Genomic DNA, 26,177 nt, shown 5'->3' with positions numbered 1-26,177 from the left:
TTGCACACCTATTTCTGCCGCAACAAGGAGAGGTTGACCTCTCATGTCATTATAGTGTTGGGTTCTTTTCTTTCACCTCCCCAACCATAGTCAGCAAGTTCACACCTAGTCGGTATGCTGCAGTCATGGTCGTCACCAACGTCATCCTCGTCATCCCAGTATCTACTTGCAATGTTCTTGTGGGATGTCTCTTTGGACCTAAAGCCTTGTATTCTTACACGTTTATCCAAACTTAAAAAAAAATCAACAGAGGCTGTTTTGGTAAATAAAAAGTATTGATCCCTGGTTTACCTAAGATCTTCATAAAACATGAAGAACCCTGGCCGCTTGATATACCAGAGACAGAGCTATAAAACGCAATTTACAAATCTGGATATACATGTTACTCCATCCGTTCCAAAATATAGGTTGTTTTGAATTTTTTTTAGATTCATATAAATTTTATTATATACTTAGACATACGATGTATATATAAATATTATAATTTTTATTATATATTTAGAAAAATTTAAAACAATCAATACTTGTAAAGGAGGGAGTAGTATCGTAGCACGACAATCAAACCGAATCCTCCCCGTCGTCCGCTTTACCGTACAAGAACTCACCAAACCGTAGCCGTCGCAGTCGCAAAGACCACATGTCGTATTACTGCTGCCGTGACAGCAGGTGCTTTGACTCTTTTTTTTTCTGTCTCTTTGCAAATTGCAACACTGACCGGAACCGGAGAACTAAAACCGCGTTTCCCCTGCGATCTGCAGGACACACACAGCCAGTGCACGTATGCAGCAGCGCCGGTTGACTCCGTGACCGCGAGTAAAGTCAGAAAGAAGGCTGGAACAGTGGAACCTCAAAAGGTCAAGAGCATGCTCTCGTCTCTCGACGCCGCGGTGTCCCGCGTTGTTTGGTCGATGAGGGTGTACTAGGATGCATGATTAGTGGCGGGATTACGAAGGATCTCCCGGTGATGACTGACTAATCGCGCTTGGATGATCTTATCCGCCACAAAGTTGACGCTCGTCGTCCCCGATGTTTACATACGAGTTCTTTTTAGATAGTAGTATATGGTTGTATTGTGCGTCGTAAAAGTTTTCGATGAGAATGAGGGGAGAAAGTAGGGTTATTGTTGATCGCCTTTGTTACTGATGCGATGGGATATTGGGATTAGGCAGGCACACGACATTTGCTGTCTTGAGGGGAAGGATTGATTACATTTTGGTGCTTGGGCTTGCAAGTTGCAACCAGTCCATCAACACTCGGACTTTTGTGCCCATCTCCCGCTTGTTGCTGCTGCTGAGCGTATGCGAATTCACAGACGACGGCCCACCCGGGAACCAGGCCGGCCCACTGTAACCTCCAACCTGGGCCGGCCCGCCTGCTCGGTAGGTTCGAGCCCAGCACCACTCACTCTACTCTCTTGTGCCGCCTTGCCGCCTGCGGTCGCCGTCCCTGTGGCTGCCTGTGATTAGATGTCAGATTAGTAGTACAAATTAATCAATCAGGGACGCTAATCTTAGCTGGACGCAGCATCACCAACGAAGCTTCTTCTTAAATGCTAATCCACACTGAAAAGTAGCCGGACGCCGATCCCAGCTGCCTCAGTACGAACGGAACGTCAACGCGGCTAGCTCCCTGCACCATTTGGACCTCCATCAGCACCTGGAGCCAGTGCCCTACCATGAATCCGGCGAACTGGAAGCCGCCTGGTGATCTGACCAGTTGGTTTTTTGAGCTACCTGGGAACTCCACAACACAGGAAGCCAAAAGGCGCTCGCTCCCTAGCGATTCTCGTGTGCTGGTCACTTTGGTGTGAAAGAAACCGAAGAGTTTTCAATGAAACAGGATTGTTGAAAAAATCAAGGATTTTTCAAGACTTTGGGATCTCGGCTGGTGCTAAACACCTGGCCGTTCTAGTTGATAGACCATCTAGCGAGTAATCTCTGTACGTTTTTATTCTTTGATTTTTTTATCGGCTCAGGTAAAACTTTGGTGCTTCTGGTGCCTGTAACTGCTGCTGCTCCTTATTAATTAACGCCGGGAATCTGGTCTTTCAAAAAAAAACGCAGCTAGCTCCAACAACAGATGAGCAGAGCACACGCGGATCATGGCTTCGTCCGCGCATCCTCTCCGTCTCCGTGCATTCCCACCCACCTGTTTCTGTTTTCACACTCGCTCGCCGCAACATATCTGAATGAGCGCCACGGTCCAAAACCAGCCGTCAACGGGCCGTGAAATCGTAACTGAGAGTTGACCACGTAGAGCTTGATGCCGGCAGGTGGTGGCCACGTCGGCTGGAGGGGAAGCTGCTGGCAGAACTGTACGTAGTCGACGCCGGAGTTCATGCATGCGTACTGTGTGGTGCCTGCCAGGCCTCCAAGGTAAGCTTCTTCTACACAACACACACATAGATGATGCAGTGGATTACGGGAGCCTGCTTCAGTTTGGTGATAACGAGCACGCTGCATGCTGGTTGCCAGCACCACTAGCTAGTTAACAACAAGGACGGAGTTTTTCAAATGCAAGTCGTTTTTCAAAATGGAACGAAAAGTAAGGGTCTGTTCGGATGAATGGGAAAGAGAAAGAGAAAGAGAAAGTGCAAAATTTTTGCTCTTTTACATTTTTTTTTACACTTTTGGATCCAAACATCCCAAAGGGCAAATGCTACCATAATTATGCTAATTATGGATTAATTAGGCTTAATAGATTCGTCTCGTCATTTAATCCTCATACTATGTAATTAGTTTTTTAATTAAACTATATTTAATACTTCTAATTAGCGTCCAAACATCTGATGTGACAGGAGCAAAAATTTTACCATTGATCGTTTTGCCATTTGAGGGTGGATCCAAACAGGCGCTAAGTAGCATATGAAAACTGGAGAACACGCTTTCGATTTTCTAGAAGCAGCCGCCTCGCCTCTCGCAAGGTGGACGGGGTGGAGCGGAGACAAGGCGGGCGCCGCGGTGACGCGAGCGCCTGCGTTTGGGCGGCCGCGCGTCCCGCCCTACCGGCTACGCCCACGTGGCGGCAACGGCGTCCACATGCACCTGAGCGGTGGGCGGCGCCACACCGGCCGTCTGCTCTGCCGCCGTCGCCGTGTCTTCTTCCAGCAGCACCAGATGCCGATGCCGCGGGCCCGGCCGTGGCACCGGTCCGGCAACCACAACTGGCAAAAAGGCACCTAGCAGCCACCGCGTCCAGAGTGTCCAAGCGTTGCCGGTGCGCCACCATGCTCGTCCACCGGTTTCCATCAGCCCGGCCCCTGTGTCCGTGTGCCAATGCTTCGCCACGGGGGCGCTGACGTTGCACCTCGCGCGTCGACACGATATTTGCATATGTCTACTAGAGTAGTACACGTAGATCAGTACATGCATATCCGTCTGGCCGGCGGTTGGGCAGTTGGCGCCCGCCGCCGCCTGTCTCTCCCGCGCCGTTCCACGCCGAATTTTCTTTCAATCTTTCCCATCTCGTGGACTCCAGACCAGGTCCGGTCCTCGTCCTCCCCACCAGTAGCTTCCAGCAACCTTCCCTTCCTTACCCCGCGCTGCACTGCAATGCATCCTCCTCCTGATGCCCAGAGCGGCAAGCCGTCGAGGCCAAGTTTCCGGTCCGCCTGCCAGCTAGAGTTAACCAACCCCATCACTCCTCCTCTCTTCTGTCGTAGCTACCAGCTACTCAACTCTAGTCGTTTCTGAATTCTCTCATCTCCGCCGGTAATCCTTCCTCGCACGCGTCGTGATCCGAGGCCTGAGAAACCGAGTTGGACGCGTCACCGTCTGCTGGAGTGTTTGACCCCGGGACACTTCCTCATCCGTGACACATCCCCTGCGTGCTGGCTCGTATAAAGCCGCCACTCCCTTGCCCTACTCTTCCACTCACTATCACTTCCACAAGCAACTGCTTTCCTTCTTCCCTTTGTGCCTTGGTGGCTAAGCTACCTTGTTACTTGCTCAAGTGTTCGAGGAGAAACCAGCTGCGTGGTAGCATCATCAGCTTGGGGTCGACCGACAGATCGATCGATGGCAGTGGAGGCGGTTCTTGACGCGGCGGCGACGCCGTCGCCGGAGGTGGTGTTCGCAGCTGCGGCGGCGCCGGCGACGAGCAGCGGCGGCGACGAGGAGGAGGTAGAGGGCCAGGAGGCGAAGGCGGTGACGGATCAGCAGCAGCGCGCCGAAGGGTGGGCGAAGCGGAAGCGCTCCAGGCGCCGCCGCGAGCAGCTGCCCAGGGAGCCCACGGAGGAGGAGTACCTGGCGCTCTGCCTCGTCATGCTGGCGCGCGGCCGCCGCGACGTCGCTGCCCCCGCGCCGCCGCATCAGCAGGAGCCGCACGCGTGCTCCGTCTGCGGCAAGGCGTTCGCGTCCTACCAGGCGCTCGGCGGCCACAAGGCCAGCCACCGCACCAAGCCGCCGGCTCCGGTCGCTACTGCTTCGACGGCGGCCGGCGCGGAGCAGCAGCAGCAGCAGCACGCGGCGCCGGCACCGTCGTCGTCGCCCGCGGGATCCGCCGGCGAAGGCGGCAAGCCCGCGGCCGCGGCGCACGAGTGCAACGTGTGCGGGAAGGCGTTCCCGACGGGGCAGGCGCTGGGCGGCCACAAGCGCTGCCACTACGACGGCACCATCGGCAGCGCCGCCGCGCCAGCGCGCAGCAGCCGCGTCACGTCGTCAACGGCGGTCGGCGGCTTCGACCTGAACCTGCCGGCGCTGCCGGATGTCCCGGAGCGGTGCGGGGCGGTGCCGGAGGAGGAGGAGGTGCTCAGCCCGCTCGCCTTCAAGAAGCCCCGGTTCATGATCCCCGCGTAATTAGTCGATCGATCGACTCGATCATTTGGTGATTAGTTAGCTAGCTCAGTTAAACTTTGTACCTAGCTTGGTTGTTGGTGGTCATTGGTGAATTGGTTTCATTTGTGTACATATTCATTACACATATAGTCTTAGCTTCATTGTTCACTTAGGTAACAGGGGCTGCTTAGATAGCCAAGGATCAATTCTTTCATTGGTTGAATTGGTGCATACTGTACAGTGCATAGTATATATGTATATATATATAAATGTAATAAAATAAAAGTATGTGTGCAATGAAATCAAGGTTTTAAAAATACACGGCTATAGCTGCTGCGAATGGCAGACGTTATGGTATTTAGCCCGCTAAACACCGTAATGGCAGGTTAGCCTGCCACTAAACGTCTTAGCCGAAGGCGATTTAAACTACGAATGAAATAAAAACAAGTTTCTTTATTTCTTTTTTCTGATTCAGTACTCTACTAGAGATTACAGGGAAGCAAGTATACCAGCTACTAGTACAAAGCATGTGATCCACGCAGTGAGATAAGGCAGTTGCTTGCCGTGTGAGCCTGGCAACCAACCAATCACGAGATTTGTAAAATGCACTTGGCTAGCTTGTGTGCCCACCTGGGCAAACCCGAGTCGCAAACTAAGCTTAGGCTCCGTCCGTCAAAGCAGCAGCAAGCACGTGTGCGTGTAGCTACCGTGTGGCAGCGCGTACATTTCCTTTCTACAATACTGATCATGATCGATACCGTGGCACGAGTAGTACTGTTCCAAAGAGTGATGCATGGATCAACCATCGTTCCAGTCTTCCCGATGGCAGCAGAGAGATGGTAGTAGCTTGCAAGGAAATTCAAAGGCGACGAGAGAGGAACGCTAGCTACTAGCCCATGGTGATCTTTGTTTGACTATTATTTGCTATGTTCCGGATTCGAGAAGTCGCTGCTTGTGGCTAGCTGGTTGCCGGACGAAAAGGCCAAACTGAAAGTGCAGCTGGTATGCACACGGCAGTCGTATGAGACGGCATCCGATCCATCAGCAGATGCGTCTTCTTGGCCAGTGCTTGCATTGGTTGCCTGATTGGTGAGAGTGTGCAAGCAGCGATCTATCAGTCCTCCTGATCAACTAACCGCCGTACTGACCGGCCGGTTAGGCGTGATCTCATCTGCCTGTACGCAACTCTGGTGGAATTGTTGATGGAGATCGAGGACTACGTCAACATATATTATCCATCGCAGTAAAGAAAGAAAATTATACAGTACTGCTACTACTTACTGTAGCAGTGTAGAACATTCTCTTCGAGTTGGTGCTGTTGTACGTTGCTAATCTTTACCTTGAGTTTCAAAATTTCATCTTAAGATGTCGCTGTAGCTATTCTACTTCTGTAGTAGGGTTCGTGAAAGTCAAAGCTCTGACGGTCGTCGTCTGAGCAGGCCGGTGCGGCGGAAACAGTTCCAGCACGGCAGCACGCGCACAGGTTGCAGGTAGCAGCCTACTCCTACGCGGTCCTACCTAGCAGGGACATGCTGGCGAACGCTTGGCTGACAAGTCATGGCACATACCGCGGGCTTTGTACGTTCACGGAAATTCTCACGACATCCACCTTAGCATATGCCAACAATGATCATAAGTGATCGGTTAGTGACAGTTAGCATGTTTTATTACTAGTCAGTAATTATATATCACTGCAAGATTAGTATTGATAAAGGGATTCTATATCGGTCGGCGTGTGTGACTAACTACTTGTATTTGAAATTGGGGACGATATAATTATTATTAGTAGTCAATAAGGCCCCGTTTGGATGGACTAGGACTGAAGTTTAGTCCAATGTTTGGTAGTAGGCTAAACATGAACTAATTTCTGAACTAATCAAGGCTAATGAATTCTAACTATCAATTAGCTATAATTAATGCAATTAAATTAGCAATTGGTCCGTGCCAAATTTACGTCAAGCTGATACATACAAATTCTTTTCAACATTCCCGGACTGCAGTACAAGGGAAATCGGCCCTGGGTTCATAGCTGGACATTGCCTTGTAATCCTGCCTGTGATAATTCCACGGGTTTACAGGTAATTAATCTGAGGGGTGAGCGAAACCGGCCCATGCTGTCATGCTGGGCTCAACGTTGCAACCTATCGCCGTCTACGGCCCAGACCCCCCACTCGGCCCACAGCAATTCCACTACAGGAGTGTTATGCTGTGTGCTTAGTTTAATAATGGCGGTTCATTCCATCAAAATTCACAGGAGTAGTGTTCTAGCGTGTGAGGTAAAAAAAAAATCAATGGACGACTCTTGTTACAAGTGTTATGTGTGCTGTTACACGCTAATCTCAATCTACTGTATAAAGAGAGAACGACACAACTCTTACAAGCATTAAAGAATAATGGTGTCAAAATTGGCCCAAGATATGTGTGCATGCAATTCTCAGCAAGATCTCCTACGTGGCGCGGAATTAACGCCTACGATACTTGACGTCAAGAACATAATTGAGCAGTAATTAATTGGTTAAAACACATCTTGGCATCTCATTTCATAAAAATGAAATTAACCTACATTGGGACCGGTCTCAGTAGAAATGGCTCTAGATAGGTTCGCTTTGCGCCCATCTTATTATAATGGAATGCATGCTCCTAATACTCCTATAAATTAAAATAATTATTGTTTTTATCTTTTATGTTGTAGAAAAAAATCAATTAAACAGTCCTTCTGTTTAATCATGAGCTCAGGTACGTGGCGCTGGTGTCCTTTTGATATAACAGGTTTTGTTTAATCCAAAGTGTGATGTGGCATGCTCAAGATTACATTTTAGACTAGATAAAGAAAAGGAATTGTTGGCCGAGTTGAGTTGAGATGTGGTCAGTGTCCTCCAGAACCTACAATCAGCAGCCAAAAGGTGCTGGATATGCATGTGTCATGTGTTGGACCTCCATGTCTGCGGGGGTAGCATCAGGACGAATGCAGCTGCAGGCGCCACACATAGAGTTCTGGACTACCACCAATGATCCATGCATAAGTTCCAAGCTAGCTGCAGCAGAATCCAGTCCTGGCACTGTTCCCACTGAACCTGTCCAACCATCCAATGATCCATCCACGAACATGCATGCACAGTCCTGGGCTCGTGGTTGTTCACTTGTCCACACTCGAAACGAGATCTAACGAAGCACCATTCGATCACACATGTAATCTTGGGATGGAGATAAGGAAGATCTGATGGCCGTGATGGACGACGACGATCTATCATGCATCCCTGGTGTCTGAAACTCTGAATCTCTCTCGATGAGATCGAGCCCATGTGGACGTGGACGATATCCAGCATCTTCACACACACCTCAATCATTCCCGTGACAGAGACTGACATGTACCAGCAAGTACTCTGGATCGGCCGTGGAGATCGATCGATCTCAACGTACGTAGCCCAATGATTGTTCCGTGTGACAATGGGTGAAGTTGCAGAGATCGATCACGCAATTCCATTCCGTCTACGGCGACAAACGCTAGGGTTTGCTAGGAGTTGCCCAGCCCAGAGTCTCGTCGTCGTCCCTCCCAGATCACACGAGACGACCGGTAGAGGGATCCAAGTCTCACTTGACTCGACGTTGTCGCTTGACATGACTGTGGAATGCATGGTTAGGCTATCCGGATCGATCACGAGTCAGATCAGTCTTTCTTTTTGAGGACAGGGCCTGACTGATTGAGCTGCTGAGTGCCGAGCCGTGGTTGGGTTGGACACACGGCAAAGTGGGTGGGGGATGCCTGTCGTGCTCAACATGGGACACACACACACCACACCACACCACACCTCGCCTCACCTCCTCTGAGCAGCAGCACTGTACCATCAGTGAGTTCAGAATTCAGATCAGTGCCCAACCTCCTGTGAGTTCGGATCAGATTTCTGCAGGATACAGGAAATCTCGATAGGGTTTGCTGAACTTGCATCGATTCTGTCAGAGGATGCGAGATTGCGAATCCATGGCTTTGGTCGGTCGGACGGCTACAGCCACCACCTGTATATACGGTCCGTGGCGACTGGCGATGCCAGCCGGCCGGCCAATCCTGCAAAATATGCTTGCTGATGGATCTACAGATCTGTCATCTATGCAGACAAAATATTGGCCATTGGGGACTTGTGAGCCTATCAAAGCGCAGGTGCAAGAATCCTAGACCACCTACACCTGCATGCACCTGGGGCAGTCGATGCTGACGAACTGAACTAGTGATCTCCAAATCTTGCGACACAGAACAAGTGTAAAGAAATGCAGAGGGATGCATCATCATATGGCCTAGTCGTAGTACACGGCGTTGCCCGGTGCCCACAAAAACAATGGAGAGGTTCCTCATCACAAGGTGGGGGGAGTCAGCACCATGTGTCAAGCTCTAAAGAACTCGAGGTTCATGGTGTGACAGATTGAAAGTTGCTGCAATGCAGGACATACAGTACTACAGTAGTGCATGTAAAGAGGGAAGCCTTGTACTTGATGTTTGTTTAATTCCACTGCTGCCACCTCAACTGTCTATTATATCTTTTCCCTTTTTCTAAAAACAAAACCATACAGTATTTTTCTAGTGTAGCCATGCATGGTTTATTTGCTACTACTGCATTGTTTGGATGGGGACCAAGCAAAGCAGAATAGATTCAGGGGAGGGGACCAATGCAAGAAAGGTGAAGTGAGATAGCCTGAGTATTAGATCACAAAGTGCAATAATAATATGCTTAAGAAAAGGTTTCAAAACCTTGATTGGAAAACGTTAGGAGGCGATGGATATGGTGACATCTTACTAACTAAGCGCCATTTCACTTGTTCTTTTTTTTAAAAGACGGGTAGAAGAGCTTCCTATTTTATCACAAGAAGACGGTGACCTTGCTTTGCACAACTTCTGCTACTGCTTCTCCAAAGAAGAAGCTAGGGAAACGGTATGATTTTGCAAGAGCTTATCAGTTACAGGGGAAAAAAAGAAATTTAATTTCCTAGTCAAACCTAGATGCCGACATTGAGCGGATAAGAGGGAAAAAAAACTTTAGAGAAAGGTTGATTGTCAAACGGTCTTGGTGATGACTTGAACCAGCTACTGAAGATGTAAACAAACAGGTATATAGTAGCTTGGTCAAAAGCAGAGGGGAGTAATGAGGTGATCCAACATGATCTTGCAGCAGAGGTTTCTTTAGCACTACACTACATCAGGTGATTGACTGATTGATTCTATCCTTCAACGTCACTCCAGTTTTTATTTCTTTTCTGAAACTGGATGTTTCCTTGTTTCAATTATTCTGCACTGATAGATAGCAACGCCAGGCATCAAGCGAAAGCTCTCGACCCAATTGCTCTGCTCATCTGCGACATTGCATGGGCTGGTGGTTCAGTACTCTGCTCATCATCTCATGTAATTTGATTCAATTACTGGTTCAGTACAGTACTATACATGACGAGTGACAGTTCCTAATCCTAACCTTCCCTGTCACTCGAATGTGAGATATCATGAACATACCCGACACCAAATTTGCATTCTTCTGTCGCAGCATGGGCTTGTCTCCCAAAATCATTGATGCAATCCGTGTGCAATTTTTTCAACGTTTCTGGACCCGGCTCAACTCAATATCCCTCTCTCTTTCTTCAGAGAATAGCCTGGGCACAAAAATTGGTTGCTTTAGTTTATGGTAATTTATTATGCCTCCAAACAAATCCAAAAACAACGAACAAGTTATAGCAAAATGAAGAGAGAGAAATAGAGAAAAGCATAGAAAAAAGAATAATATGGGAGAAAGAGAGGGCAATAGAGTACATGGACTGGCCCCTAGGGATCCCCACCCCACCCCTGCAGCTTTTAAACTAAACTAACTCCATGATCACTCCTTTGCATTGGAGTAGCAGCAAAGCAAATCATACCCAGTCAGTCAGTCAGTTCTCTGCTCTATTGCTTCCTCCTCCTTCCACATCGATCCTTCCTCAACTTAGAGGCCGAGGAGCTGGTAAGCATTCCTGCCTGCGCTCCTCTCATTTCTCCCCATGAAGCCTGTGCGGTCTTCTTGAAGCGATCAGCCTGGTAATAGCATAGAGCTGCAGCTGCTCTTCTCTTGGAGTGCTTTCTCTGTTCAGTCACTCTTTCCTAACTTGTCTTGAGTAGCAGTGTGTATTTTTAAAGCCAAAGTTTTCTTGGATTCACAGGGTTTTACAGCCATTACCTGTTTTCTTGAATCCAAACGTTGTTGTCAGCCTGATCTCGTTTCTCATGCATTTTGTTTCTACAAAAATTCATACTTCTGTTCCTTTTCTCAAATTTGAGTAGCCCTGTTCGTTTCCCTCTGCACAAAGGCTCAGAATACAAATTTTTCTTCTCACTTGCTTATCGGTTCAAAAGAAGCAACTTAACTGTTTGCAATTTTTCTTCCTAAAAAAAAACTGTTTTTCCAGTCCTTTACTTCCCAGCCAGGCGGTTTTTATTTTCTCCACTGCAACCTGAATAAGATTCCAATTCCAGCCTCACTAGCGCCTGCTCCCACGCCGTCGTGCGCCCTGCAGCCCATCCCCCATTGCCTCGGCGATTATTCCATTCCCGCTGTCCCCTCACCCCAGGATGCCGCCGCCCTTGTGCTTTGCCGGTGCCGGTTTCTCTGACTACGTCTTCCCGATCCAATCCAACTTGCAGGAGCCCTTGGATTCCTCGGGCGGGCATCGCGTGCTTTCTTGGACCCGGAGCCTGGCGAGATTTGCTGAATACTTCGCCGATCTAGAGAGAGGTTACTTGGGTTTCTTGGCTACAGAGCAAGGGGACACCAACGCCTAGATGGATCTCTGAAGCTGATGGGCCATTGGTGATTCTTGGTTCTGATTTGGTGGTGGCTGGTGAGGAGAAAGTGGAGGAGAAGGGGAAGGGTGGAATCTCAAACATAGAGAGGTGATTCAGGTTACTCTTGGTGTGTCAAGATGAAGTACATGAAGCTTGGATCGAAGCCGGATGTCTTTCAGACAGATGGGAACAGCATCAGGTGAAGTGGTCCTTATCTGCTCTTGCTTCAGTTTCCATAATATAAAGACGCAAATGGCTTTAGTTCTGGATTTTTAATTCCTCCAATTGTTAGCTTGATTCACCTGAATTCTTGTTTTTGTGAGAGAAATGATTGTTTGCGAGTTATCTCAGTATGATTGTCCATTACTAAAGCTGTTCATGCAAGTATATGAAGCTCATGTTTGCAGTCTGGGAGTACTGCAAATGTCAGTTAATAAAGCTGTTTGAACAATTTTACTTCTCTATCCTAGAGATGATACATCTATTACAGTAACTGAGTTGGCTCTAAAACATTTGCACTGAACTTTTGCATTATTTTTCCACCCGGCTATGATTGGCACCGGAAAGAGTATCTCTCTGAAAGTGAGTACTTGTGCTGTCAAGCAGTGGGTCTCATGATGGCACTTAAAAGGCTCCATCTACACTGATCTCCTTTACAGGAGGCATCATCTCTGATTGTTTAGCAATGGCATCTGTTCTTCAGCTTTCTATATATACTCGCGAGCATGTGCCAATCTCCTGGTTCACCTTTCCTCGTAGGCTGCTTTTTAGTGTTACATCTATCAGATCACAGGGTGTTGATTGATAGCCGTGTGGTCCATTTGGAAAACGATGTTCTATAATTTCACTAACCTTTTGCGTTACCGATTTGTTGTCAAATCATTTTCCTTGGTCCACTTAGCGGTTTGATTAGGTATGGTATACCTGTCGTGCCTGGGGCTGCTTTCAGGAATTGCTTTCCTCACTTTATTGCTGTGCTCTTGGTACTTTGTTCAGGCTAAAATGACCGCTTCTTTTCTTACACGTAGCCATTTAGTGGCTGGAATTTCATTTCATCTACCATTCTATCTTTACCTTGTGCATTCATCATGAATGCTCTTTTAACTTATATTCTGACTTTCCTCAGTTTACTAATTTGGTGTAATCCTAATGCTTTTCAGGTTTGTTACAACTGAGCTGGCAACGGATATTGTTATCACTGTTGGGGATGTCAAGTTCTATCTTCACAAGGTACAAGGCTACAAGCTCAATCTTCTACTTGAAGCCTCTTAAAACAACAAAACTAAGATTCAAACCTTCAGTCTCTGATGTCTTATCTTTGCATTCTGTTGAAAGAAAATATTTATTTGTAGTTACTCTTGACACATGCTTTATTAATATCAGTGATGGTTGATCTATATCCAATATTCTGTTTGCCATTAATTAAATCAAAACAACTTAACTTCATAACTGTGAACTTGTGATTGATAAGATGCCTCGTTTTAAATACACAGTTCCCTCTTTTGTCGAAGAGTTCCCGCTTACAAACATTGGTAGCCTCAACAAATGAGGAAAGCAATGATGAAGTAGATATCTCTGATATCCCCGGTGGACCTGCGGCATTTGAAATTTGCGCCAAGTTCTGCTACGGAATGATTGTCACGCTGAACGCCTACAATGTCCTCGCAGCGCGTTGTGCAGCTGAGTATCTTGAGATGTTCGAGACGATTGACAAGGGAAACCTCATCTACAAGATTGATGTGTTCTTGTCCGCAAGCATATTCCGGACCTGGAAGGACTCGATCATTGTGCTGCAGTCGACAAAGTCACTTCAGCAATGGACTGAGAACCTGAAGGTGATCAACCATTGTGTCGATTCCATCGCCTCCAAGGCTTCCATGGATCCATCAGAGGTTGATTGGTCATACACCTACAACAGGAAGAAGCTTCCATCAGAGAGCGGTCTCGATTCGCACTGGAACGGTGTTAGGAAGCAGCAGACAGTGCCTAGAGACTGGTGGGTGGAGGACCTCTGTGACCTTGAGGTGTGCTTGTACAAGAAAGTCATCTTGGCCATCAAGGCCAAGGGGAGGACAAGCAGCGATGTGATCGGTGAAGCTCTGAGAGCTTACGCGTGCCGGCGGCTGTTCAGTTCCCTTGACAATGCCGTCAACAATGGGCTTGACTGCACAAAGCATTGTGCAGCTCTTGAAACCACCATCTCCCTGTTGCCAGCTGAGAAAGGTTCAGTCTCTTGTGGTCTCCTCCTGAAGCTGCTGAGAGCTTCATGCCTGCTGGGGTCCGGTGAGAATTACCGCGAAGACTTGATCAAGAGAATTGGCACGCAGCTGGACAGAGCTTCGGTCTCAGACCTTTTGCTACCTGCAGACTCAAGTGATGATGCAATGTACAATGTTGACATGGTCACATCAATACTGGAGGAGTTCATGCTGCATCACAAAGATGGGAGTGAGCCAAAGTTGCAGGAAGATGATGACACCATGGATGTAGCTGACAACCTGATCAATTCTATCTCCATCTCTTCAAAGCTGGGCGCTGTCACAAAGCTGATCGATGCATATCTCTCTGAGATCGCCAAGGACCCCGGCCTTCCTCTGGAGAAGTTCATTGCGCTCGCTGAATCATTGCCTCCTGCATCTCGACCGGTGCACGACGCGCTCTACCGTGCCATTGATGTTTACCTCAAGGTATGCATAATGCTGCTCTGCAATTCTGCATCGTATCTTTCTGCATTTTCATTAGGGAAAATGTTCAGATGCTGCATGGTCTGCAAACGCAGGAGCATCCAACGCTGTCGAAGAGCGAGAAGAAGCAGATATGCGCGCTGATGGACTGCCGGAAGCTGTCCGCCGATGCGAGCGCGCACGCCGTGCAGAACGAGCGCCTCCCCCTGCGCGTGGTGGTGCAGGTCCTCTTCTTCGAGCAGGTCCGGCAGTCGTCGGCCTCTGCCGCTGTTCCGTCCGCCGCGCACTCGTTCCTCCTGCCCAGGGAGGACGGCACCTCGTGCGGCAGCTCAAGATCCGCGACCACAACGGCGACCGAGGACGAGCAGTGGGCCGGCGTCGTGGGCGCGCCGGCGTCCACGTCTGGCGGTGACGCCAGCTCTCTCCGGTCAGTGAGCCTGGCGGCCAGCAAGAGAGGTGACGGCGCCGGCGGCAAGAAGAAAGCGAAGGGCGGCGCGGTTGTGCCGGCGCCGGCAAAGAGGGTGCTGGGGAAGCTGTGGTCCGGCAAGGCCAGCAACGGGGAGAACAGCGGGTCGGACGACACGTCGGAGAGCCCCGCCGGATCCCTCAACCAGGAGGAGACCAAGTCAACGCCGTCACGGATCACGAGGCACTCCGTGTCGTAGTGGCTGTATATTTTTTTTTTCTGGAGTGATGGTTTTGATACATAAAACATTTGGATTGGATTTGCTGACTGAAATACTTTAGTGTAATATATTGTCCATTATAATCGCAGAAAAGGTGTAATATTGGGACTTAGAGATATACCTTGTGTAAGATTTCGTAGCAGTACGAAAGGTTGGAATATGATTTCAATTTCTTTTTTTTTTAAAAAAACATCTTGTTGGGATAGTCTCTTTCACATTATACGTCTGAAACTCTGGCTGGGTCCAAATACCTGGAGCCTGCACACTTACTAGTCGATTAGATTTGTTGCGGTAAAATCTGTGCATTCGGATTGGAGTCCTTGATTCAGCATGGGCATTCACATTTTTATGGATGTATTTCAGAGACTAATGATGCTATTCTCTTAGTTGTAAGCGATGTATCCATTGATGGCAATGTGCATATGAATATATGATTTGGAACCAGATCCTCTGCAGTAATGCACTTGAGTCACGGGCGTGCAAGCCCGGGTCCATACGTCAGCGGCTCAACTGCAGAGAGCAGTACTGCAGAGGATCTCTGTTCTATGATTTACTTTGTAAATGTTAAGGTCTCCAGGCCCCGTCAATTATGCCACTCAATGTTGAAATATCATCATATTCTTCTCCATATGGTGTCACACATATGTACCTTTAGTTGTGCCATCCAGTTGCTGCTCTCTGCCCTCCATGGATGACTTGACCTCTCGCCGTGAGAGAGATAGTACTGGAAGAGTAGTTAAGAATGATGACATTGAAAAATTGGATGACATGGATGCCGGCTAAATGCCAATTAGATTACCGGATCAACACTAAGCAGGGGTGTTGGACCTCAAATAAACAATTCAGTATGTTTAGGGACTCGTATGTGCAACTTAGTAGTTTAGGAACCTAAGCGACACTCTTTGAAACTCTTTGAAGATGTTTAGGAACCGGCAGTGCACTTAACTTAATTTTAAACAAGATCTTAGCCTTTGATTTTTTTTCTCTCCTGAACTCTGTTTTTTGCCCGGCATATGCCTGGGTTCAGTTACTGAAGTTTGTCCATAAAACTAGTGCAAACTCCAAATTAAAAAAAAAGGCAGTGTTCCATATCCTCGGAGCCATCCTTTAAGGAAAGCTGACAATCCCTTCACTACTGACTTGTCACTTTTGTTGGAACCATCCTTTCTTAGCGGTGAGGGCAAAAACCTTTGTTGGACGGCTGGTTGACTCGTCAAGTAGACTTTCGACGTCACTGTAACTTTCGATCATGACCGTGACGTCTAACTAGCCTTGCAGACACATTAGATTTAAGTGCAAATCCATACTCCGTCCGTTCCAAAACACAAGATGTTTCGGTTTGTTTTAAACCAAGCTTGTAAAAGAACTCAGTCAAATATAAGTAATTGTCAGTCTGTTTGTTTTACTCTAAATTTTAAATAAAGGCGACAAAAATATCAATTGTTCCACGTCACAGTCTAGTCCAACGATAAGAACAAAATATAGGTGATTTATGCTGAGTTAGAGAAGAGATGAGGAAGAAGAGAAACAGACTGTAAGTAAGCTATCTTGCTCCAAGTTGGACAAGAAAATAGAATCAATCAAGAAAGGGACAGATCTTGACGTGTTGCTTGTGCACTTGCGCCTTGGCAGCAGCATCCAGTAGTCTTCAAACTCTGGCAGTTTATGTTTTAATAGTGACTTGCGAGTCAACCCGTAGTCAGCCGTTTCGACATGGCCACCCGTTGCTCACCCACAAGCTGGAGATAAGCTGCACGGCATGCATGCATGCATACAAAGGCCAGAGCACAGATAAGCTGCAACAAAAACTGCAACAATGAGGTCTCCGAGAACAAAGCTCAAATCGAAAATGGCGCCAACGGCATTGGTATCACTCGTGCTCTTCTGCCTCAGCAATGTCCTAATAACCTGCAGCGGCAGCGGCGGCACTGGCGCCGAGACAGGGATCCGCATGAAGCTCACCCACGTCGACGCCAAGGGGAGCTACACCGCGGAGGAGCGCGTGCGGCGAGCCGTCGCCGCCAGCCGGCAGCGCCTGGCCTCCATGCGCGCCACCAGCGGCGGTGGCGGCGTGAGCGCGCTGGTGCACTGGGCGACCCGGCAGTACATCGCGGAGTACCTGGTCGGCGACCCGCCGCAGCGCGCGGAGGCGCTCATCGACACCGGCAGCGACCTCATCTGGACGCAGTCCACGGCGTGCCTCCGGAAGGTCTGCGCGCGGCAGGACCTGCCCTACTTCAACGCGTCGGCCTCCGGCAGCTTCGCGCCCGTGCCGTGCCGGGACAGGGCGTGCGCGGCGAACTACCGGCACCTCTGTGCCCTGGACGGCGGCTGCACGTTCGTGGCCAGCTACGGCGCCGGCAGCGTCATCGGGTTCCTCGGCACCGACGCCTTCGCGTTCCAGTCCGGCAGCGCGGCGCTCGCCTTCGGGTGCGTGAGCTTCACGCGCGTCACGCCGGGGGCACTCCACGGCGCGTCGGGGCTCATCGGCCTCGGCCGCGGCCGCCTCTCGCTCGTCTCCCAGACGGGCGCCACCAGGTTCTCCTACTGCCTCACGCCCTACTTCCACAACGACGGCGCGTCGAGCCACCTGCTCGTCGGCGCCGCGGCGAGCCTGGGCGGCGGCGGGCCCGTGACGTCCATGCCGTTCGTGGAGAGCCCCAAGGACTTCCCCTTCAGCACGTTCTACTACCTCCCTCTGGAGGGCATCACCGTCGGGGACACCAAGCTGCCCATCCCGAGCTCGGCGTTCGACCTCCGGCAGGTCGACAAGGGGTACTGGGCGGGCGGCGTCATCATCGACTCCGGCAGCCCGTTCACATCGCTCGCCGAGGCCGCGTACGAGCCGCTGCGCGACGAGCTGGCGGGCCAGCTGAACGGCAGCCTCGTGGCGCCGCCGGCGGACAGCGGCCTGGCGCTGTGCGTGACGCGGGGCGACGTCGACAGGGTGGTGCCGACGCTGGTGCTCCACTTCGGCGGTGGCGCGGACATGGCCCTCCCGCCGGGGAACTACTGGGCGCCGGTGGACAAGTCGACGGCGTGCATGGCGATCCTCGAAGGGTACGAGCAGAGCATCATCGGCAACTTCCAGCAACAGAACATGCACCTCCTCTTCGACGTCGCCGGGGGGCGGTTCTCCTTCCAGACCGCCGACTGCAGCACGCTCTGACTCTGATCATCATCAAGTGACGATGATATTTCTAGATATATAAACGCGTCGTCTGTGAAATAAGATCAAGCGATCACTATCTTTACTCCTCAAAAGTTGGTTTTACATATAGGGAGATGATGAACAGTATGTATGCTAAGAATATTCCAGGGGCATAATGGTCTTTACAGAACTGCGGTGTGAAGATTACAGTGGGTTCCTTTAACCTTTCAACCTTGATGGCTTTTTTTCGATGAAGCCTCTTTGTTGCGAAATAGACCATGAAAACCCCTTCGCGAAGGGTACAGGTCGGGTGGAATTGTTTCTCCAATAGGTCCTATTCCATCCGGTAGTGCTCAATATTACTTGCGTTTTTTCTAGTGTCATCTTGAAAATATTACCTAATTTTAAGTAGTAGAATCTAGGAGGTGTGTAAAAAAGAAAGCAAAACAAGAGATTGAGTAAAAGCAGATATATCTGGATCATTAAAGTATTTATAGGTTCTTTAATCCATTGTGATTTTAACCGTTTAATTAATTCTTATACGTACTCAAATGGTTTTGTGGTCATATGTATAGAGTCTCTAATTTCACGTAGAAGACCTTTTAGATGAGTTCAACCATTCTACCTCTCTAAAATATTTTAGTTTTGTGTGAAGTTAAAACTTCACTAGTTTAGATATAAAATATATCAGCATATATAGTACAAAATAAATACACTATGAAGATATATTTATAAAGAACTTAATAAAACTAATTTGATGTTATAAATTCTTGATAGAATCTACAATTAGGACAAAGCATCTTATATTTTTTTTTGCGGTTGGAGTAGCATTTTAATACCTGTGCAAATTTTGAACACAAAATGAATTATACACTAACAAATACTCTAAGGATATTTTTTAGTATGACATAATTGCATGAAAAATCAATCAAAAGTATCGTGATGGAAACTACGTCAAGGTCATAAATGACTTAAAATCGGAACCAAAGAGAGTCCTAGAAAAATCAATTTGTGGACAGGTATTTATTTGTGCCATAGAAACAAAGCAATCAATTTCATCATTAACCCGCATAAAAAACCGACCTCATTTCGGAAATGCCACCAAATATTCATTCACAAGCTAATAAAATAAGAGATAAATAATCATCGCCAAAACGACGATTCTTTTAACGACAGACTGAATTCCAATCCAGCCCATGGGCTGTTAGCCCAACAGAAGCCAACCCAAAACCCAGAGCCAGCCACCGTGCTTGAGCGGTTGAGCCCACGGAAACTCGCATCGTGCCGCGTCCATGGCGATCCTGGCCGGCCTCGTCGCCGTCCTCTCCGCCCTCCTCGCCGCCGCGCTCAGGCGCCTCCTCCGCATCCTCCGCCGGCCCACGCCGGCCGCGGGGTTCTTCCACCCGTACACCAACGACGGCGGCGGCGGGGAGCGCGTGCTCTGGTGCGCGGTGCGCGCCGTGCAGGAGCTCCGCCCGGGCCTCCCCTGCGCCGTCTTCACCGGCGACGCGGACGCCTCGCCCGAGGGCCTCGCCGAACGCGCGCTAGACCGGTTCGGCGTCCGCCTCCTCGGCCCGCCACAGGTAACAACACTGCGGCCCGGTCGATCGGGGTTTGTTCTTCGCAGTGAAAAAAATGGATCTTGGCGGTCCGAGCTGCTTTTTGTCCTGAAGATTTACTTTGGCTTAGTTTAAATTAGAATTACTTCGTTTTAGTTTCAATGACTGATGTTGGTGCGTCTGATTGGTCATTTCTTGTTAAATATGATCTGGAGATTACGTCTGTTTCAGTTGTGCATGGCGCCGCTTTAGAAGTTGGTTGAGTAGGACCTGCTTAGTTACTGACTCTGAATGATACTGGGATTGTCTTGTATGAATTTTTCTTGCATGAGGGCTCTGCATGAATCTTACTATTGCTGCTGCACAACCTTAAATAGACTTCTGTAGTTTGAGTTGGTAACCTTGCTTGCGAAACTATGTGGCGTGAACTCAAGTTTTGGGTCACTGGAGTTGATTACGCAGCTCCCTGTCTTGCTGCTGCTGCTAGCTTTGGTATGTCAAACATAAAATTAGATCTTGGTAGGCATTGGTTTTGGTGGAGACTGCTCATGAAAAAAAATGTGGTTACGTCCCTAGTCTGAACACACTGTTGATAAAACTAGAATCATAGTGAGACGAAACAACAATGATGCCAAATCTAGTTAAAAGAAGGCTACTGTATCTTGAATTTTGAATTATAACTTGAGTTTCACATTGGATGCATTGCCTTACAGCATGCAGAGATTTAAACATCTTCAAATGCCATTTTAGCATAAATAGAATGTAGTATATGGCTTTATTAACTCCTGGAATGAGGGAAACATATGATGCCTTTTGTTCTACATATGAGTGTATGCTGTGGTGCCTTCCTATTTCGTTTTCAAAATTAGTGAATATTTTTTGGCAGATGTGACATACTGGCACTATCACTAAATTGCTTCAATTGCATTTTCAGGTTGTTCATTTGAATAAAAGAAAGTGGATCGAAGCAAGCACATATCCCCATTTTACAATGATTGGACAAAGTCTTGGCTCAGTTTATCTAGCATGGGAGGCTCTAACCAACTTTACCCCCCAATTCTACTTTGATACAAGTGGCTATGCTTTTACATACCCATTGGCTCGACTATTTGGCTGCAAAGTCATCTCCTACACTCATTACCCTACAATCAGTTCTGATATGGTTGGGCGTGTTAAGCAGCGCAGTTCTATGTACAACAACAATTCTCGTATAGCTGGAAGGTATGCATAATTTCAGTTCTTCTTATTGGTGTACCAATATATGTTACTCAGCAGACCATGGCACATTGTTGTATCTGGGAAATCAAAATCTTACAGTACATGTTTTAATGGTCAAATATTTGTAGCTATCCGTGCCTATTCTCCTGAATCTTGTCATCTGTCCTGTTCTCTTTACTGATATACATGTTTCTTCCTACTTGAGTTATGCTAGTTATATGGATTAATGCAATGGTGCAAAAATGATTAAGAAATTTTTGGCTACTTGTTGTGTACTAGTTAACTAAAATGGACCAACTTAGTTTAGTTTTGGCAATCTAAATGTGTCTTGCAGTTGCCTGCCATAGCTGCATATCAGATCTTCAATGATATAAACCATGAAAGCTAACTGTATACTCTTTTGACCGTAGCATTTGGCTGTCACGATGCAAAATCCTCTACTATACCATGTTCAGTTGGTTATATGGTCTGGTGGGTTCATGTGCACATCTTGTCATGGTTAATTCCTCGTGGACGAAATCTCATATTGTTAATATTTGGAAGATCCCAGAGCGTACTAAGAGGGTGTACCCTCCATGTGATACTTCTGCTCTGCAGGCATGTCTAGAATCCAGCCATCTATGTTGCTATATTTTCGTATCAATCCCAATCAACCAATCAATTATTTTTTTATGTATAGTATTATTTCCATGCCAACCTATTATGTAATTAAATGGAGACAGTTCTGTTCATAGAAATATTTGGTGAATAAAACAGATGCTTCCCCTGGAAAGGTCAACAACACCTCCTGTTCTTATATCAGTTGCACAGTTCCGCCCAGAAAAGGTGTGTCAATTTAATATTATGTCATGTTTCTTATACAGCCGTATCTACCATCCACCCAGTTCAGAGTAACATGCACTTTGCTGCTCCACCAGGCCCATGGTCTTCAGCTGGAGGCATTTGCACTTGCTCTTACAAGGCTTGATCCTCACTTTCCTAAGCCAAAGCTTCAATTTGTCGGTAGTTGCCGGAATAAAGAGGATCTGGAAAGACTACAAAAGCTTAAGGACAGAGCCTTTGAGCTACACATAGATGAGCTTGTCGAATTCCACAAGGATATCTCTTACATGTATGTGTTCAACCTTGTACAAAAATTTTAGCACTATGCATGTTCTTTGCTAAATGGAAAATTAATATGCGTGTCCATGTATTTACAGGGAGTTGGTACAGCTTCTTGGAGGTGCCATTGCTGGGCTTCATTCAATGACAGATGAGCATTTTGGAATAGTGGTTGTCGAGTATATGGCAGCTGGAGCTATTCCAATTGGTAAGTAACTGGCTGAGTATACTATTGATCTTCATTGATGTCCTCCACTTCATTCTCCCAAGAATAGTGTCGGTAGGATGCGTTCCTAATTCAAAGGGATTTGTAAGTTTTAACTATTTGAAAAAATTGCCGTTTTTCTCTGAACATCATATCCACATTCGAGTACACTCGTTATTGCTTTTTCAGGCTAAGGGTGTGTTCGTTTCACCCCTCTAAAATCCGAAACATCTAAACTTTAGAGGTCCGGCACCGAACAGCCCTCTAATTCAGCCTCTAATAAGACTGCGATTCCTCTAAAGATTTTAGAGGGGGGGAGCACTCTAAAGATTTTAGAGGGGTCTAATGCCAAACGAACACACCCTAAGTACTGAGGGTAATATATATATTTTTAAAGTCATGAACCAAACACCAGCATGAGTGGTTAGACAGGTTTTCTGATGTCACCAAGTTAGAGGATTGGTGGATGAGTCATATCATTGATAGGCACATCTTGGAAACATGACACCCCCTGTACTTTCTGCAGCACATAAATCTGCAGGACCAATGATGGACATTGTGCTAGATGAGGACGGCCATCAAACAGGATTTTTAGCCTCCAAGAAAGAAGAATTTGCTGATGCAATTATCAAGGTCTTGAGCATGTCACAACAAGAGAGGCAAGAAATGGCAGCTGCATCACGGAAGCGTGCCCAAAGATTTTCAGGGCAGAGGTTCCATGAAGATTTCACTGAGGCTGTCCAGCCAATTTTGTTACCGAGGGAAGCTTGACGAGCTGCTGTTAACTCTAACAATCTGAAAGCGCTAACAAGTTTCACATGATAGAATGAAGAGGAAAGCTGGATGTTGCTTGCATACTGCACCGGCAGAATTTTGTTTTGAGCTTTTTCCAGACAGCTGGTGTATGTGCTTCGTTAGCTTTGTTTGGTACTATACTTCTACTGTACATTGCTTTGTGTACCACTACTGCACAGAAAACAGATCACAGAAATGATATCGTTTAACTTTGTTTGGTGCTATACTTGTATGATTAGCAGCATATCAGTTGCCAAGTGGCCATGGCCACTCTTCTGAATCTTTCTAGCACCACTTCTGTTGCTTGTTGAGTTTGTTCCTTCAAATGATAAGTCCATATTTGTGATACTAAATGGTGGGAAAATTCTTGTACATGAACATTGAACTGAGCAAATTCTTGTGAAATTGCACCACTGGCTGGTGGGTCCTCGACCACTTGAAGAATTTCAGTGGTTCCATTTGTCAATGATCTTCACTAAGATGTTCCATGAATACTAAGAATTTTACATCTCCAGTATAGCTCTTTCTTTGCTCCCATTTAGTTTTTTTTCCTCTCACACAACTGAACTGATGAACTTATTTGTTGAATAAAACAAATGGGTAAGCAAGTTATCACCAGGGCTTTCTGATCTTAGTGATCAGCCATGCATGTAACAAAAATACCACACAATCTCTGATCTGATAAAACCATGCAGTTCAGCAGATGGGAGCCAAGTCCAGGGAGCTCCACAGCAACACATCGCTGTCGCCATCGCCGTCGCTGGCCTCAGACGACGAGCTTGCGGCCTCCGGGGCACCACTGCCGGCAGAACACTCCTCTTGTGCTGCCTTGCCATTGCCATCCTCTGCTGATTCCGGCGATGGCGCTTGCTCCTGATGCTGCTGTTGGACTTCATCTCGCTGCTTCTTCCGGCACGCCTCCCTCAGTCCGGTGAGCTGATCTCGCACGCCGGCGGCGGCGTCGTCACCGTGGCGCATCCTGAGGCACTCCGAGACGCCGCTGAGCGCGTAAAGCGACGCCGAGATTTTCCTCTCGTAGTCCATCCGCCTCCTCATCAGCTCCTGCACGGCCGACTCCGGCTCGCCGTCGTCGGCCTCCACCGCACCGCCGAGCTCCGCCGCCACCACGTCGAACGGCGAGCAGAGCCCGCCCTCGCACCCCGCGGTCGGCGATGCGGCGTGCTGGTCCATGAACTGGAAGTCCAGTTCTTCCTCCTCCTCCTCCTCCTCCTCCTCCTCCTCCTCGTCCTCCATCTCCTGCGAGCTGTTGCCGTCGCTGCTGCCACAGTCGTAGCTCAAGAAGTCGTCGACCTGGAAGGCGCACTCCTCGCCGTCGCCGCCGCCGTACTTCCCCTCGCACAGCGGGCCCTGCAGCAGCGCGGCCTCCTGCTGCGCCGCGGTGGCGTTGAAGAGCTGCTGGTTGCGGGCCCTGAGCCGCAGCAGTAGGAGGTTGGTGACCTTGGGCGGCAGAGCCGGCGCCGGAGACGACGCCACTGCCGGCAGCGGCGGCGGCGGTTGCACTGGATGCGCGGCGGCGGCGGCGACCGCAGCCGGCGAAGGGCGCGGCCAGAAGTTGGTGCGCGTGTTGGAGCCGCGGAGGAGGCACGCCGCCTCGTCGTAGGCGCGGGCGGCCTCCTCGGCGGTGTCGAAGGTGCCGAGCCACACCCGGATCTTCTGGATGGTGTCCTTGATCTCCGCCACCCACCGCCCCGACGGCCGCTGCCGCACGCCGACGAACCGCTTCCTCCCCCGCTGCTGTGCCGCCGCCGCCACCGCCACCGACACCCATGCGCACGCGTCCGTCGACGGTAACAGCGGTGGCGAGTTGAGCACGTCGTTGCCCACTTCGATGTCGACGGAGTCGGAGGCCTTGCGTTTCCTCGCCATGGAAGCAGTCGATCGAGCTCAGCTTGGAGTGCGGAGATCGATCGATGACGAGCAAGAGCACTACAATTTATAAGGGAGAAGAGGAGGGAGTGGAGACAAGTGAAGATGAGGCCTTTTTGTTGCTTGCGTTGATTGTTCATGGCAGCTCATTAATTTGTGCATTAACTATTTGTTGTGTGTATGTGTGTAATCTATGTTGTTTGATTGTTGTTGTCCTTGTTGCTGATGATGGATTAGCATTGTGTAGTCTTGGTGCTTAACACATGGATTATGGAGGGAGACGAGGAGATCTAGTGAGAGGGATTGGGTAATTTGCTACTCCATTGATGATTTGTTATTGTTGTTGTTTAATTATTCTATCTTTTACTAGGGGAGTGATCTTTGCTTAGGTAAGGAGGAGGGTTTTTGGTTGTGTTGGCTTAGTCATTGACAGGTGGATATGACATGAACGAGACTCTAGTAGTGTAAAAAACCGGGCATTTATACTTACTATGTAACATTTGCGGTTCTCGCGGAGGTAGGATATGTAATTGAGATCTTCATCTAGAAGATAAGAAGGTTTTCAAAAGAAAATGTTGATGATAAGGAGGATCTGATCCTCAGGTGCCAATAGGATTGTATCGCCAAAACATGAAACAAAGGTCATGACTTTTTGGATCACTGTTTTGTGGTCTTTCGCTAGAAATAGCTACCATGTAATCAGATCAGAACAAGAGTGGCCCCATACATCTTATATTTAAAACATCATGGGAGATAATAGCAAAGCAAGAAAAAATAGTTTTTTCTTTCTCAGACTCTGTTTCCTATTGCAATCAGATGTTCAAAAACAACAGTTAATTAATAAACAACCAGATGTTTCCATATAAACGTATGTCACATGCGAGCTATATATTCAGTTATTCACACATCAAGTTTCTAAGACAAGGGCCATTATATTAGCTAGTGCAATCATGTTAGGGTTCACAAAACCGATGCATGCCCCAGCGGTTAGTATTGTAGTAACCATTTCAGAGGGAAGTTCACAAGTAACCACCCAACCTGTTCCTTGTGGGAATCATCTTATGGTCATAAGCAAATTAAAGCTGAGGTGATGGTTTTCAACGTACGAATTCGATGTCATTATTTTCTGTTATAGTACCAAGATGTGGGACAAAGAACGGAAAAGGCGTTGAAAGGGACTCCTGCAGCTTGCATACTCTTCTGCATTTGACTTAGCCCTTGATGTCCATGTATCACCTTTTGGTGATTAGCTCATGTCTTACGTGCTAATGATGAAAGCTTTTAGGTTGATGGAAATATGGTTTACGCTTATTATAACTTGTG

General features: G+C 48.1%; 5 protein-coding genes across 7 annotated transcripts; 4 read left to right on the top strand and 1 right to left on the bottom strand.

Annotated features, from left to right (window-relative positions):
* Positions 1–3,859: 3,859 nt before the first annotated feature.
* On the top strand, positions 3,860–5,077 carry LOC112886486 (zinc finger protein 1-like). The gene has a single exon (XM_025952396.1). The coding sequence runs from the start codon at positions 4,017–4,019 to the stop codon at positions 4,794–4,796; it is 780 nt and encodes a 259-aa protein (XP_025808181.1). The 5' UTR covers positions 3,860–4,016; the 3' UTR covers positions 4,797–5,077.
* A 5,505-nt stretch (positions 5,078–10,582) lies between these two features.
* Positions 10,583–15,098, top strand: LOC112883795 (BTB/POZ domain-containing protein NPY4-like). 3 transcript variants are annotated; one of them, XM_025949021.1, is made up of 5 exons: positions 10,583–10,750; positions 11,428–11,767; positions 12,729–12,798; positions 13,062–14,255; positions 14,348–15,098. In XM_025949021.1, the coding sequence occupies exons 2-5, from the start codon at positions 11,706–11,708 to the stop codon at positions 14,915–14,917; spliced, it is 1,896 nt and encodes a 631-aa protein (XP_025804806.1). In that variant the 5' UTR covers positions 10,583–10,750; positions 11,428–11,705; the 3' UTR covers positions 14,918–15,098. The 3 variants fall into 3 exon arrangements, with proteins under 3 accessions (XP_025804806.1, XP_025804808.1, XP_025804807.1); XM_025949023.1 differs by having other exon boundaries at positions 10,746–10,824; XM_025949022.1 differs by lacking the exon at positions 10,583–10,750 and having other exon boundaries at positions 11,254–11,767.
* A 1,431-nt stretch (positions 15,099–16,529) lies between these two features.
* On the top strand, positions 16,530–18,337 carry LOC112883993 (aspartic proteinase nepenthesin-1-like). Its single transcript, XM_025949273.1, has one exon. It carries the CDS (start codon positions 16,755–16,757, stop codon positions 18,105–18,107), a length of 1,353 nt encoding a protein of 450 aa, XP_025805058.1. The 5' UTR covers positions 16,530–16,754; the 3' UTR covers positions 18,108–18,337.
* A 997-nt stretch (positions 18,338–19,334) lies between these two features.
* On the top strand, positions 19,335–23,191 carry LOC112887354 (GDP-Man:Man(3)GlcNAc(2)-PP-Dol alpha-1,2-mannosyltransferase). The gene is made up of 7 exons (XM_025953499.1): positions 19,335–19,672; positions 20,583–20,869; positions 21,277–21,463; positions 21,623–21,691; positions 21,784–21,977; positions 22,066–22,175; positions 22,699–23,191. The coding sequence occupies exons 1-7, from the start codon at positions 19,382–19,384 to the stop codon at positions 22,941–22,943; spliced, it is 1,383 nt and encodes a 460-aa protein (XP_025809284.1). The 5' UTR covers positions 19,335–19,381; the 3' UTR covers positions 22,944–23,191.
* A 162-nt stretch (positions 23,192–23,353) lies between these two features.
* LOC112887355 (ethylene-responsive transcription factor ERF118-like) lies at positions 23,354–25,214 on the bottom strand. The gene has a single exon (XM_025953500.1). It carries the CDS (start codon positions 24,852–24,854, stop codon positions 23,664–23,666), a length of 1,191 nt encoding a protein of 396 aa, XP_025809285.1. The 5' UTR covers positions 24,855–25,214; the 3' UTR covers positions 23,354–23,663.
* Positions 25,215–26,177: the final 963 nt, after the last annotated feature.

The sequence above is a fragment of the Panicum hallii genome, chromosome 3 (genome assembly GCF_002211085.1).
Source record: "Panicum hallii strain FIL2 chromosome 3, PHallii_v3.1, whole genome shotgun sequence".
In the NCBI taxonomy this organism is placed as follows: Eukaryota; Viridiplantae; Streptophyta; class Magnoliopsida; order Poales; family Poaceae; genus Panicum; species Panicum hallii.
The sequence above is the reverse complement of the archived record's forward strand: the minus strand, read 5'-3'. Positions and strand labels throughout refer to the sequence as shown.